Raw genomic sequence first — 14,954 nt, 5'->3', positions numbered from 1 at the left:
TCTGCTGCTGCCTTCTCGAAGATGCAGGACCATCTCTCACTTGCCCCAGGAGTCCCCAAGGGTCAAGGGCGTGTGTCAACCTTGAACAGAGAGATAAGGCTACTGAGGACCAGAGTGATATGGTCAGGGTTCAGAATTAGACCTGGAATCCAGGACAGGAATTACATAATCCAGGCTCTGCCACTGAAAAACTCTGTGACATTGGACAAGTCATTTTACCTCTCTGAGCCCATTTCCCCTTCTATAAAATGAGGATAATTACTCACTGGGTCTAAATGAAACAACACATGTCTTGTAGAGGGTACATCATGGATGCCCAGTAAGTGTGATTTTGCTCCCTCCCACCCCCCCTGAGCACTCACCCAGTGTTCTGATCACTGTACCAGGTGGCATTAGGCTGGTAAGCTCCAGGAGGAGAGATTCCAGTTAGGAAACAAACCAACCCAGTCCTTCTCCCATGACAGGTGAAAACCCAAGTCCCAAAGGTGCCAAAGCAACCTCTGATTCCTCATCACCTACCTGCTGTCACAGTCAAGTCTCCCGCAGAGAGGCTGGAGTCACAGCTGGCTGACCTGCTGCCCCCTGCCAGAGACAGTGCTCTGAAGCCAGAGGTGCCCATCGAGGGCCTGAGGGGCCTTTCTCTGTCCCACCGGGCCTTCGTGCCGCTTCCTCCCATCCGCTCCAGCTCCACTGTGCTTAGTGAAGAGATCGCGTCTTGCCGGAGCGACACTGCTGGCCACCTCAGCCCAGAGTACCCATCAGACGATGACACCAAGAGCACACAGTCCATCTTCTTGACACAGGTGCTGACCCACCTGGCCCTGGCCACCTGTTCCCGGCCCCCACAGGTTCCTGCGCAGCCCTTACATGGCCCAACTACTGTAGGCATCTACATGTGTGAGCAAGCACAGGGCAGGTCTGGAAACCAGAAGGCAGCACCCTGCAAGGCCCTCTAAGAGACCCACTTATCCGTGGCTACTGATGGGGGTACCTATGGGGACAAGTCATGGTCCCGTGGCAGAGACAACACCTGGGGTCTGGCTAGGGTGTGGTTCTGGCCAGTTTTAGAAAGGGTTGCTGTTGCCTCTGTCTATCTGCTTAAGGGCACCTCACTTCTGATGCTGCCTCTGAATCCTGGGAATACAAATGGATAAGACATGGTCCTGCCTTGAGATGTCCTTATAAACGAGGGAGATGGACAGCAATAGTGCACACAGTCACCGCTCAGAGTAAGAAACTCGGGGGCTGGAAACCTAGAGGACGGGGCATGCCTCTGCTGCAGACCAGAAAGGCAGGCTTTCTGAAAGAGGTCCAAATGGGATGAGCTTTGCAGGCAGAGGAGAAGTGAACAATGTGAAGACAGCACAAGGGCTGCTGGGCAGAGTAAACAGCATGGAGCGGGATACAGAGGAAGGAAACTAAAATGTACACGAAGAACCACGAATGGTTCAGTGTCCGTGCAACAGAAGGGCGACATGTAGGAAAAGGGCAACACAAGGCTGGAGGAGTTGGCAGCACCCCCTACAACTTTATTATTGTATCGCTGCCCTCCCTGGTCACCCCACATCCAGTCTGCCAGATCTGTCCAAGATATACATCCAGCCACACATTTACAATATGTCTAGTCCTCCATTCATCTCTTACTCCACAGGTGATTTATAGTGACCTACATATTCATACACATAAAAGCATTTTTGTGAACTGTAACAGAACATCTTGCAGTCGAGTATACACAAGTAAGCATTAAAAAAATAAACTGGGAGCTGTATGAAAGAACAGTATGGACAGGAAAAGAGTAAGTCCAAGGGTGATTCTGTCACACAAGCATGCACATCACACACTGCTGCTCTCAGAGATGTACTGCCTAAAGCAATAACATTGAGTCATTTTTCCCCCTTGCCTAGTTACCAAGGTTATAACCTCAAGTACAATGTTGAATAGAAGCGGAAAGAGCTGACATCCTAGTCTTATTCCTGATCTTAGTGAGAAAGTTTTTAGTCTTCCACCATTAATTATAATGTTAGTTGTGGGTTTTTCATAAAGGTCTTTTATCAGGTATGGGAAATTTCTTTCTATTCCTGATTTAAGTGTTATTAATCCTGAAGGGGTGTTACATTTTGCCAAATGTTCTTTTCTGTGGCTGTTGAGATGATCATGTGGTTTGTATACTTTATATAATTATATAGCATATTATTACATTTGATTTCCAAGTATTAAACCAACCTCGTATACCTGGGGATAAATCCACTTGGTGACATATAAATTCTTTTTATATGTTGCTCATTCAGTGTGCTAGTATTTTTTGAAGATTTTGTATTTATATTCATAAGGATATGTTTGTAGTTTTCCTTTCTTATGTCTGTCTTTAGTTTTGGTTTCAGGGTAAAACTGACCTTGAGTATTCCCTCTTCCCTTAATTTTTAGAAGAGTTTGTGAGGGACTGGCATTCATTCTTCTTGATTTTTTTCTAACTCTTATTTTTAAAAAATCCCTGAATATGCTTGATATTTTGTTTTACTCCTCATCTCTGCTGTAGCAAATTTTTTTTTTCAATTACAGTTTACTTTTAATATTTTTTGAATTGGTTTCAGGTGTACCACATAGTGGTTAGATAATCATACACAAGTGTTCCCCTGATATTTCCAATGCTCACCTGGCCCCATATATAGTTATTACAATATTATTGACTTTAGTCCCTATGCTGTACTCTACATCCCCATGACTGTTTTATAACTACCAATTTGTGCTTCTTAATACCTTCACCTCTCTCACCCAATCCCCCAAATCCCCTTCCTTCTGGCAACAGTCAGTCTGCTCGCTGTGTGTATAGTTTTCTTTATTTTGTTCTTTAGATTCCACATATAAGTGAATTTGTCTCTGACTTATTTCACTTAGCATAATACCCTCTAGGTCCATCCAGACTGTCACAAATGGCAAGGTTTCATTCTTTTTTATGGCTAATAATATTCCATTGTACATATGTACCATTTCATCTTTATCTAGTTGTCTATTGATGGGCACTTGGGCTGCTTCCATATCTGGGCTATGGTAGATAACACTGCACACACACACACACATATATTTGGGTTTCTTCAGATATGTAGTCAGAAGTGAAATCACTGGGTCATAAGGCAGTTCCATTTTTTTTTTTTTTTTTTTTTTTTTTTTTTGGTGGGCCATTAGCTTTAATTCTAGCTTGCACCCGGTGGGCAAGTAAAAACACACACTGGGCTCCAAAACCCACTCACATTCAGTGCTCACAAAGCTACTGACTTATCCAAGTTTCCTAGAATCAAAGGTTTCTAGCTCATCAGCCTTATTCTCCTCAGTTCCCCATCTCCTTCTTTATCCCAGATACAAACTCTACACAAACTGGCATCTCACTCAGCACTCCACCATCTTTGCTGCTTCTCCTGGCCACATGGCCTCTTTCTGCTCTCTGCTCTGCTCCCTCTGCTCTCTCATGCTAATCATCCCAGGAACCAAGAGCCAGTTCCATTTTTTAAAAAAGATTTTATTTATTGATTTTACAGGGGTAGGGGGTCTCAAGAAGTACCAACTCATGGTTGCTTCATTTTAGATGTTCATTGATTGCTTGTCATACCGGGCAAGCCCAGGGTTTTGAACTGGTGACCTCAGCATTTCAGGTTGATGCTCTCTCCACTGCGCCACCACAGGCCAGGCAGCAGATCCATTTATAATTTTTTGAAGAACCTCCGTATTATTTTCCATAGTGGCTGCACCAGTCTGCATTCCAACCAGCAGTGCAGCACGAGGGTTCCCCTTTCTCCAAATCCTTGTCAACACTTATTGTTTGTGGATTTATTGATACTAGCCATTCTGACAGGGGTAAGGTGATATATAATTGTGGGGTTTTTGTTTGTTGGTTTGTGTTTGTGACAGAGATAGAGAGAGAGAGACAGGGAGACAGATAGGGACAGACAGGAAGGGAGAGAAATGAGAAGCATCAAGTATTTGTTGGGGCACTTTCGTTGTTCACTTTTTGTTTTCTCATATGTGCCTTGACCAGGGGGCTACAGCAGACTGAGTGACCCCTTGCTCAAGCCAGCAACTTTGGGCTTCAAGCCAGTGACCTTTGGGCTCAAGTCAGTGATCAAGGGGTCACGTCTATGATCCCAGCACTCAAGCTGGTGAGACAGCGCTCAAACCAGCAACCTTGGGGCTTCAAACCTGCATCCTCTGTGTCTCAGTACCACATTGCGCCACCACCTGGTCAGGCTAATTGTGGTTTTAATTTGCATTTCTCTGACAATGACGTTGAACATCTTTCACATGTCTATTGGCCATCTCTATGTCCTCTTTGGAGAAGCTCTTCAGGTACTCTGCCCATTTTTTATTTGGATTATGATGAGTTCTTTATAAATTTTGGATATTAACCTCTAATCAGATATATTATTGGCTAATATGTCCTCCCATTCAGTAGGCTATCTTTTCCTTTTGTTGATGGTTTTCTTTGCTGTACAAAAACTTTTTAGTTTGATAGAGTCCAATTTGTTTTTTCTTTTGTTTCACTTGCTCAAGGAGACATATCAGAAGAAATATTGCTAAGAGAAATGTCAGAGCTTTTAGTGCCTATGTTTTCTTCTAGGAGTTTTATGATTTTGGGGGGGAGATTTTTTTTTCTGAAGCTGAAAACAGGGAGGCAGTCAGACAGACTCCCGCATGCGTCCGACCGGGATCCACCCAGCACGCCCACCAGGGGGGGATGTTCTGCTGATCTGGGGCGTTGCTCTGTTGCGACCAGAGCTAGCACCTGAGGCAGAGGCCACAGAGCCATCCTCAGCACCCGGGCCAACTTTGCTCCAATGGAGCCTTGGCTGTGGGAGAGGAAGAGAGAAACAGAGAGGAAGGAGAGGGGGAGGGGTGGAGAAGCAGATGAGCGCTTCTCCTGTGTGCCCTGGCTGGGAATCGAACCTGGGACTCCTGCACACCAGGCCAATGCTCTACCACTGAGCCAACCAGCCAGGGCCGAGTTTTATCATTTTGAGTTTTACATTTAAATCTTTTTAAATTTTTTTATTTATTGTTTTTAGCAAGAGAGGAAGGGAGAGAGAGAGACAGGAACATCAATCTGTTCCTGTGTGTGCCCTCAATGAAGTTGGCTGTGGGTTTGCCATATACGGCCTTTACTATGTTGAGGTATGTTTCCTCTATTCCAACTTTGCTGAGAATTTTAATCATAAATGGGTGCTATACTTTGTCGTGTTTTTTCTGTATCTATTGATATGATCTAGTGATTTTTATCCTTCATTTTGTTTGTGATCACATTAATTGATTTGCAGACATTGTACCAACCTTGCCTCCCAGGACTAAATCCCACTTGATCAAGGTGTATCATCATTTTAATGTATTGCTGTATTCAGTTTGCTAATAGTAAGGGTTTTGGTATCTATGTTCATCAGAGTTAGCCTCTAATTTTCTTTCTTTGTAGTGTCATTATCTGGTTTTGGAATTAGGATAATGCTAGCCTCATAAAGTGAGGTTGGGTGCCTTCCCTCCTCTTGAATTTTTTGGTAATGTTTGAGTAGGATTGGTGTTAGTCTTTGAATATTTGGTAAAATTTAGCTGTGAAGCCATCCAGTCCAGGACTTTGGTTTGCTGGAAGTTTTTTGATTTTGCTTTGATTTCATTAGTTGTATTTAGTCTGTTCAGATTTTCTGTTTCTTCTTCATTCAGTTTTGGAAAATTGTATGTTTCTAGGAATTTATCCATTTATTCCAGATTGTCCAATCTGTTGGCATATAGTTTTCATAATATTTTCCTACAATCCTTTTTATTTCTGTGGTATCAGTTGGTACCTTTCCTCTTTCATTTCTGATTTTATTTATTTGAGTCTTCTCTTTTTTTTACTTAATGAATCTGATCACAGGTTTATTGGTCTTGTTTATATTTTCAAAGAATTAGCTCTTTATTTTATTGATCTTTTTATATTATTTTTAGTATATATTTTCTTTATTTCTGTTCTGATCTTTATTTCCTTCCTTCTACTCACTTTGTGCTTTGTTTGTTGTTATTTTGCTAGTTCCTTTAGGTTTAAGGTTCTATTCTTTTTTGCTTTTGTTTTTAAGTGAGAGGAGGGGAAGTAGACAGATTCCTGCATGCACCCCAAATGGGATCCACCTGGCAACCCCCATCTGGGGCCAATGCTTGAATCACCAGAGCTATCCTCAGCACCTGAGGCCAACATTCGGACCAACTGAGATATCCTCAGTGCCCGGGGTCAGCGCTCAAACCAATCAGGCCACTGGCTGAGAGAGGGGAAGAGAGAGAAGAGGGAGAGGGAGAGGAAGTGAAGCAGATGGTCATTTCTCATGTGTGCCCTGACCAGGAATCAAACCTGGGACTTCTGCATACTGTGCCAACACTCTATCCAGTAAGCCAACCAGCCAGGGCTTAGATTATTTATTTGAGATTTTTCTTGCTTCTTGGGGTAGGCCTGTATTGCTATGAATTTCTCTCTTAGGACTGCTTTCACACTGTCCTATAGATTTTGGGTTCTTGTGTGTTCATTTTCATTTGTCTCAAAGTAACTTTTGATTTCTCTCTTGCTCTCATTGTTAACCCATTCATTGTTTAGTAACATTATTTAGCCTCCATGTGTTTGTGTGTTATTTTCAGTTTTTTTTTCTTATAATTGATTTCTAGTTTTATACTGTTGTGGTTGGAGAAGATGCTTGATATGATTTCAATCTTCTTAAATTTACTGAGATTTGTTTTGTGCCTATCCTAGAAAAATGTTCCATGTGTACTTGAAAAGAATGTATATTCACTGCTTTGGTGTGAATGTTCCAAAAATACAGTGTGGGATAAAAATAGGTTTACAGTTGCAAGTACATAGTACAGAGTTTATTCTTGAATTATTATTAATTAATGTATTCCATAAGAACAACTATAAACCTACTTGCTAATTGTATTTAATTGTATCAATCAAATCCATCTGGTCTAATGTGCATTTAAGGCTGCTGTTTCCTTACTGATTTTTTTGTTGAATATCTTTTTATTATATCAATTGGGTGTTAAAATCCTCTGTGATGACTGTATTACTGTTGCTGTCTCCCTTTATACCCATCAAGATTTGCTTTGTGTATTTAGGTACTACAATGTTGGGTGCATAAATGTTTACAATGGTAATATCCTTTTGTTAGATTGATCCATACATACATTATCATTATGTAATGTCTTTCTTTGTCTCTTATTATAGCCTTTGTTTTAAAGTATTTTGTCTCATATACGTATTGCTACTCTAGTTTTTCTTTCCTTTCCATTTGCATGAAGTATCTTTTTAGTTTCAGTCTGTGTGTATTTCATTCTGAGGTGGGTCTCTTATAGATAGCATATACATGGGTCTTGTATTCTTATTCTCTTAGCTATGCTATGTCATTTTTTTTAAATTTTTTTTGTATTTTTTGAATTAGAAGCAGGGAGGCAGTCAGACAGACTCCTGCATGTGCCCGACCAGGATCCATCTGGCATGCCCACCAGGGGGCGATGCTCTGCCCATCTGGGCGTTGCTCCATTGCTGCTGGAGCCATTCTAGTGCCTGAGGTGGAGGCTGTGGAGCCATCCTCAGCGCCCAGGCCAACTTTACTTCAATGGAGCCTTGGCTTCAAGACAGGAAGAGAGATAGAGAGGAAGGAGAGGCGGAAGGGTGGAGAAATAGATGGGCGCTTCTGCTGTGTGCCCTGACTGGGAATCGAACCTAGGACTTCCACACACCAGGCCAACACTCTACCACCGAGCCAACTGGCCAGGGCTATGTCTCTTCATTGGAGCATTTAGCTATTTACATTTAAAGTAACTATTGATAGATACATATTTATTGCCATTTTATTCTTTGTGTGTTTCTCTTTTTTATAAGACCCTTTGACATTTCTTGTAATAATGATTTTGTAATCACAATGAACTCCTTTAGTTTTTTCTTGTCTGGGAAACTCTTTATTTCACCTTCAATTTTAAATCATAGCTTTCCTGGGTAGTAGAGTAGTCTTGATTGTAGGCCATCACTTTGAATATATCATGCCAATTTCTTCTGGCCTGTAATGTTTTTGTTGAGACATCATGTGACAGTCTTATGGGAGCTCCCTAAAGGTAACTAACTGTCTGTCTTTCTCTTGCTACTTTTAAGATTCTCTCTTTGTTTTTAACCTTTGCCATTTTAATTATGATGTGTTTTGGTGTGGGCTTTTTTTTTTTTTTTTTGTATTTTTCTGAAGTGAGAAGCAGGGAGGCAGAGAGACAGACTCCCACATGTGCCTAACCTGGCAAGCCCACTAGAGGGTGATGCTTTGCACATCTGGGGCATTGCTCCATTGCAACTGAAGCCATTCTAGCACCTGAGGTGAGGCCATGAAGCCATCCTCAGCACCTGGGTCAACTTTGCTCCAATGGAGCCTTGGCTGCAGGAAGAGAAGAGAGAGATAGAAAACGGGGGGGGGGGGGGGAGAAGCAGATGGGTGCCTCTCCTGTGTGCCCTGGCTGGGAATCGAACCTGGGACTTCCACATGCCAGGCAGATGCTCTACCACTGAGCCATCCAGCCAGGGCCTTGGTGTGGGCCTCTAGGTTCATCTTGTTTAGGACTGTCTGTGCTTCCTGGACATGTGTATCGTTTTTCTTCACCAGGTTAGGGAAATTTTTAGCCATTATTTCTTTAAATAGATTCTCAATTTCTTGCTGTTTCTCTTTTCCTTCTGGGATCACATGATGCAGACGTTGTTGTGCTTCACATTGTCCCAGAGGTCCCTTAGATTATTCTCAATTTTTAAAATTATTATTATTATTATTATTATTTTGCTGCTCTGATTGTTTTCTATTACCTTGTCCATTCTTCTTTAAATGTTTGGTAGAATTCACTACTGAAGCCATCTAGTCAATGGTGTTTCTTTGTGGGAAGTTTTAAAATTACTAATTCAATCTTTTTACTTGTTATAGGTCTATTCATATTTTCTAGTTTTTTATTTTTAGGCAGCCATAAGTTTTAATAATGTGTATAACTATATCCTACATGTAATACAGGTTTCATAAAGTTGTTTCTTTATAAAACCTATTGGGGTAGACTAAAAATGTGACTCCAGACAGTGTTTACTCACTCCCTTAAAACGCTTTGCTGTCCATCATAGTGTGGATAAAGAAAATATAAACCGCCTGACCTGTGGTGGCGCAGTGGATAAAGCATCGACCTGGAAATGCTGAGGTCGCCAGTTCGAAACCCTGGGCTTGCCTGGTCAAGGCACATATGGGAGTTGGTGCTTCCAGCTCCTCCCCCACTTCCCTCTCTCTGTCTCTCCCTCTCCTCTCTAAAATGAATAAATAAATTAAAAAAAAAAGAAAATATAAACCAAGACAAAATAAACACCTTCAGCTTGGCAATTGAAGGTCTCTCATGGTTTGGGCTCTGATTTTTCTCCAGCTGTCTATGGCTTCATGGTATACTCCAACTATACTAATATTAAGTTCCCCTTAATGCACCTTACTGTCTTACCTGTGCACCTTGCTTCAATAGTATCATACTATCCCTTGCTTGCAAAAGTCTTTCCTTTTCATCTCTTGCAGCCCACACCTCTCCCACCCCTGCCTTGGGATGGCTCTCCTCATTCTTCAAGACTTAGTTCAGGCTAAGGCATTACTTCTTCTAGGAAGCTTCCTGACACCCCAGGCTGGGTTAGGGCTTCCTATGAGCTCACCTGGAACCTTTGTGCTCCCTTCTGTTACAGATGTATCAGGGTATAGGTTATTGTCTATTTTCATGTCTCTCTCCTCTTACCCAGCCTTGGTTCTTGCCCTTAACAGAGCCCCATATAGGGACTCACATAGAGCTGATAAGAAGTGTTAGTAGAATGAAGGAATGTGTTTTTCTTCCTGGGCACAGGTGAGTGGGCTGCCTTACTCCATCCTCCAGAGAGTTGATTCAGAGGTAGAGAAGGACCAAATACCACCACCACCACCAACCCCAGCACCCAGAGAGGTGAAGAGGTCTCAGAGGAAGCTTACATCTGCCTCACTCTCCAGCAAATACAATGGCTACCAAGAGCTGCTGACAGCCAACCCTGATCCAGCCTTCATTGAGCCAAAGGGTATGTGAGGAGAATGCCTCCAAGGTAGGGGCCATCTCCACAGCCCAGATCAAGTCTTGGCAAAGCCAAGACTGGTGACAAGACTCTTTTCCAGACCAGGGTGCTGTCTTCTATATGAGTATCTGCCAAAGGGCCCTGAGGGTGTCCTGGTTTAGAGCCTTACATGTCAGGACTCCTGGCCTAGGATTTAAATGGCTTTGGGAAGCCACAGCTATTCAGAGACTCTAGCCAGTGCCCTCTCTGAGTCCTTTATTTCATCCTGATGTGTTAACAGTACTGGTACTTTCAAAGGAACTGATGCTCAGCTGTGTTCTCTTGGGTATCAGTCCCTTCAGTTTAACCCCCCTGAAGCTAATGGGGTTATACTGGGGGCAGCTCCTTTCCCCACTCCAATGCTATTTTCCCATTGGGATCTTTGCTCATAGGAGATTGGTATTCACTGCATGAATGGTGGCACTTCTGACACTGCAACAGACCAGGGAAAGATGTGGGGCTTTTCTTTTTTTTACCCATTCCCCCCTCTAGTCTATGGGGGATGAAGAGATTGGGGGAGGGATCTAGGAGAAGGAGGGCAAAGTGCCTGGCCTCCACCTTGCCTTGCTGCAGTAGGAATCCAAAAGAATGCACGGGCCCTGAAGCACATACTGAAGCACCCGCTCCTGTCCTGTTCCTCCAAGCCCAAGATGGACGCTCTTCAGAAACCCTATGTTCCCAAGGAGAAACGGGTAAACCTTCACCTCACTGAGTATCCAAATACCCACTGGGGATACCCACAGGAGCAGAGGTGGCTGTCACCTCCAAGCCTCCTAAGGTCCGTGCTCTCCCAGAGTCCCCACTTGCTTCTAGGCCTCTGGCTGCGAGCATATGAGGTGAGGCCAGAAAGACTGATCACAGGCTGGGATAACACTCTCCTTTCAACTTCTATCAGGCCCAGAGGATCCTTGTCCCACCCCCACGGAAGACTCGAGCCCAGCTGCTGGATGACATCCTCCTTCGTATGCATGACCCCCGGAACATCACAGAAGCTCCGTTAGGTATGGCTCTGGCCCCTAGTCGTCAGCCACCAGAACCCAAGATCTAGAACTTTATTATCTGCTGGCATAAGGCAAAGGCCTATGTCAGAGCAGGAAGGGCCCTTAGGAGCATCTGTCCTAGCCCTTCGCCTGTGCAGATGGGGGTCTGAGTGAGGCAGCATGTAAGGGACTGGAACTAAGGCTTGAGATAGAATAGCATCAGGAGGGGGCACCTGCTGGCTTCCTAATGCCCCAAGCTGGAGAGGCCATTTTCAGCCAGTTCCCTGAACACCCTTCTGTCACTCCATCCCACTTTCTAGGGGACAACAGATCCAGCCCCCCACTGCCTTGGGCTAGGTAAGACCCAGAATGAGCCTGCCCCTCCTGGCTCTCTCCCTGCAGGCGCTGTCCTGCAGCAGCGGGCAGGGCGGCGGCTGGAGAACCAGAAGCAGTACCTGGAGGCCAAGAGGCTGCTGAAGGAGTTTCGCGCACGCTACCGGGATCTGGTGCGTGGCTCGCTGCGGACCGTGTTCAGGGCCGCAGCACCGCCCCCAGCCCACCCGGCCCTCAATGAGGGCCCGCCTAAGTTCGGCCGCTTCCTCCAGTTCATGGATGAGTTCTGCCCGGAATCGGAATCGGCCAGTGACACAAAAGGCTAGAGCCGCATACAGGGCCATGTGCCCCCCGGCCTGTGCCCCACACCCTCCCTGAGGGCTGCGCACTCTGGACAGAGCCTCGGGCAGGCTCAGCTGGGCGTGGGCCTCAGAGTTCAGCTCAGCCTTGCAGGCTGGCCGGCCGCCAGAGTGGGGAGCTCGTCAGGACCTCCTCTCCCAGGCCTGGCAGGACCCACGCCTGGCCCAGCAGCAATAAATTGTGGGTGCACAGAGCAGGGTAGTCCATGTTCTTATTGGGCCTATGCCAGGCTGTTACACTGGGGAAAGATCCCTGCAGTCCGGTGGCAAACCTGCCTGAGTTCTGAGTTACGTGTGTCCAACAGAGCTGTGTTGACTGACCACTGGGATAGAAAAGGGAGTTGATGGAAGAGAAGCAATACAGAGTCTAAAGCTCAGAGAAGTTAACTCGCCTACAGCCACTAATGTGTGTGTGTGTGTGTGTGTGTGGGTGGGTGGGTGGGTGGGGGGAGGGTGGCAAAATTGAGGCCGTCAATCTCCAGAAATGGTGCTTTTCCTGTTGGATAGCTTTTTCTCTTGTGAGGGCAAATGTGGGGAAGGGAGGAAGAGAGGATTGGAATTCCCTTATCAGTTAGCCATGGCCACAAATTGGGACAAGCTGAGGAGAGGACTTACGTGCAGTTTCACAGGGGACTCTAATCTAGATCACAAACAAGCCCCATAAGTAAACATGATGAGCTGTGCTGTAATACAGAACCTGGGGCTATGTTAGGTCAGCTACTTAAGTAAACTAGTTCTGGCCAATGTCAACTATGTAAGTAAACTACATAATTCTGGCCAAGGCAGCCTGTGGGGTTGTCCCACTCTTGTGAGTGTTCAGTAGTCAACGCCACAGAGGAGAGACTCGAGAAGGCCACTGGGGCTGGGGTGGGGGGTTCCAGAGATGTGCATTAGGGGATCAACACTGGGAGAATCCTCAGTCCTAAGGCTGCTGTCCTAGAGGTACCTTCAGTTTGGACCTGGAAAGCAGGCTTTAAGTTCCCTGAGTCCAGAAAGCAGGGATACAAGAATTTGGGATCATTAGCAAAAAACAAACTTCCACAACCTAAATTGTAATTATGGAGATTATAGAAATATAGTCTTTTTTTTTTTTCTTTTCCTTTTTTTCTTTTTTGTATTTCTCTGAAGTTGGAAACGGGGAGGCAGTCAGACAGACTCCCGCATGCGCCCGACCAGGATCCACCCGGCACGCCCACCAGGGGGCGACGCCCTGCCCACCAGGGGGCGATGCTCTGCCCATCTTGGGGCATCGCTCTGCCGCAATCAGAGCCATTCTAGCGCCTGAGGCAGAGGCCACAGAGCCATCCTCAGCGCCCAGGCAAACGCTGCTCCAATGGAGCCTTGGCTGCGGGAGGGGAAGGAGAGACAGAGAGGAAGGAGAGGGGGAGGGGTGGAGAAGCAGATGGGTGCTTCTCCTGTGTTCCCTGGCCGGGAATTGAACCCAGGACTCCCTCACGCCAGGCCAACTCTCTACCACTGAGCCAACCGGCCAGGGCCAGAAATATAGTCTTGTAGCCACAGATCTGACAGAAGAAGTACAGAATATATGCTGTATTTCAAGCATGAGGTTCTATTAGGACACAGAACATTTGCATACTATCATATTCAACCAACCTCACATATGTGGCCCATTAAATATTTACCATACCAGACACATTCTCAATCATACAGTCACATACACATAAGTTGCAGTCAGTCATCACTCATTCACACAGGCACCCGGCAGATACAGCACAGCAGCACTCCTGTGCAGGAACATGTTGCTGGTGCACCACCTTGGATCTGGGGTCCCAAATCACCCTGCCCCTAATGTCAGGAGGGAGAAGCTACCCCATCATTCACACTATCCTCACTAGGTTCCAGTTCTGGAGAACTGGACCACTCTCCTCAGAAACACTATCAGACCGTGGGCTCTCAGGCCTGAAAGGCTCCTCCTGGGAGCATCCTATTCCAACCTCAAGGCAGGAAGCCTTTTGTAAACACAACAGATTTTTCAGCTCCTGCTTGTACGTGTAGTGGCAGGGAGCTCACTCCCTCCGAAGGCTGTCCCTTCCTTTGTTGGTAAAGCTATATATAGTTCTAGCCATTGGGCTAAGCTGTCTGCCTAAGTCCCTCAGTTGTCCTAGCTCTGCTTTTTGGCTAAGAAAGTATCTGTTCTCTCTGTTCAGCAAGGCCTACCCTTCACCAGTGTGAAAACATCCTGAAAAGGCTACATTTATCCTGGCCAAACACTCCTAACATTGTTATTCCACAGACTGCCTCTCACAGACTTAGATTTGAGGGCTTTCCCCTACTCAAAGTACCCGGCTGCGGTCCTCCAGCCAGGTCCAGCAGCTCACAGCAGCAGTGCCCACTCCCTTCTCTGGCCAGGATATTTTTATACAGCCAGACATTTTGCCTTTTGCATACCCTTGAAACCAATGACATTACGGCTTCAGCTTTTAACAGCAGACTACTAATATCAGAACTTTGGTGCCCTGGCCTGTTGGCTCAGCGGTAGAGCGTCGGCCTGGTGTGTGGGGAACCCGAGTTCGATTCCCGGCCAGGGCACATAGGAGAAGCGCCCATTTGCTTCTCCACCCCCGCCCCCCCCCCTCCTTCCTCTCTGTCTCTCTCTTCCCCTCCTGCAGCCAAGGCTCCATTGGAGCAAAGATGGCCCGGGTGCTGGGGATGGCTCCTTGGCCTCTGCCCCAGGCGCTAGAGTGGCTCTGGTTGCAGCAGAGCGACGCCCCGGAGGGGCAGAGCATCGCCTCCTGGTGGGCAGAGCATCGCCCCTGGTGGGCGTGCCGGGTGGATCCCGGTCAGGCGCATGCGGGAGTCTGTCTGACTGTCTCTTGCCGTTTCCAGCTTCAGAAAAATACAAAAAAAAAACAAAAAAAAAAAACTTTGGTTTTTTACTTGAAATTGACCTTTGATGTCTGATGCAGGATTTTAAAAATTTCTTCATCTTAGTCTCAGCCTGGAACTAAGATGACAGGCTGCCAAAGTCATTCTGAATTCCTGATTATTGGCTTTGCCATCATGGAGGCTGTTTACAGAGTGAGTGTAGAGTGCTGGCCCCTTTTCTACCACATGTAACCAAATCATGCCAAATCATGCTCCCAGGGAGGAAGCCGCTAGGAGGGTACACAGCAACTCTGCTACCTATCTAGGAAG

General features: G+C 45.8%; 1 protein-coding gene across 1 annotated transcript in view; it reads left to right on the top strand.

Annotated features, from left to right (window-relative positions):
• The window catches only part of XRRA1 (X-ray radiation resistance associated 1), a 112,625-nt gene extending 100,786 nt beyond the window's left edge, over window positions 1-11,839 (top strand). The window contains exons 15-19 of the mRNA XM_066368587.1: window positions 465-803; window positions 9,889-10,093; window positions 10,703-10,818; window positions 11,022-11,127; window positions 11,509-11,839. Of these exons, the coding sequence (XP_066224684.1) occupies window positions 465-803; window positions 9,889-10,093; window positions 10,703-10,818; window positions 11,022-11,127; window positions 11,509-11,765 (1,023 nt within the window). The 3' untranslated portion in view covers window positions 11,766-11,839. The remainder of the gene's footprint in view (window positions 1-464; window positions 804-9,888; window positions 10,094-10,702; window positions 10,819-11,021; window positions 11,128-11,508) is intronic.
• The last annotated feature ends 3,115 nt before the right edge of the window (window positions 11,840-14,954 follow it).

This window comes from Saccopteryx leptura, chromosome 1 (assembly GCF_036850995.1).
Source record: "Saccopteryx leptura isolate mSacLep1 chromosome 1, mSacLep1_pri_phased_curated, whole genome shotgun sequence".
Lineage (NCBI taxonomy): Eukaryota > Metazoa > Chordata > Mammalia > Chiroptera > Emballonuridae > Saccopteryx > Saccopteryx leptura.
The sequence above is the reverse complement of the archived record's forward strand: the minus strand, read 5'-3'. Positions and strand labels throughout refer to the sequence as shown.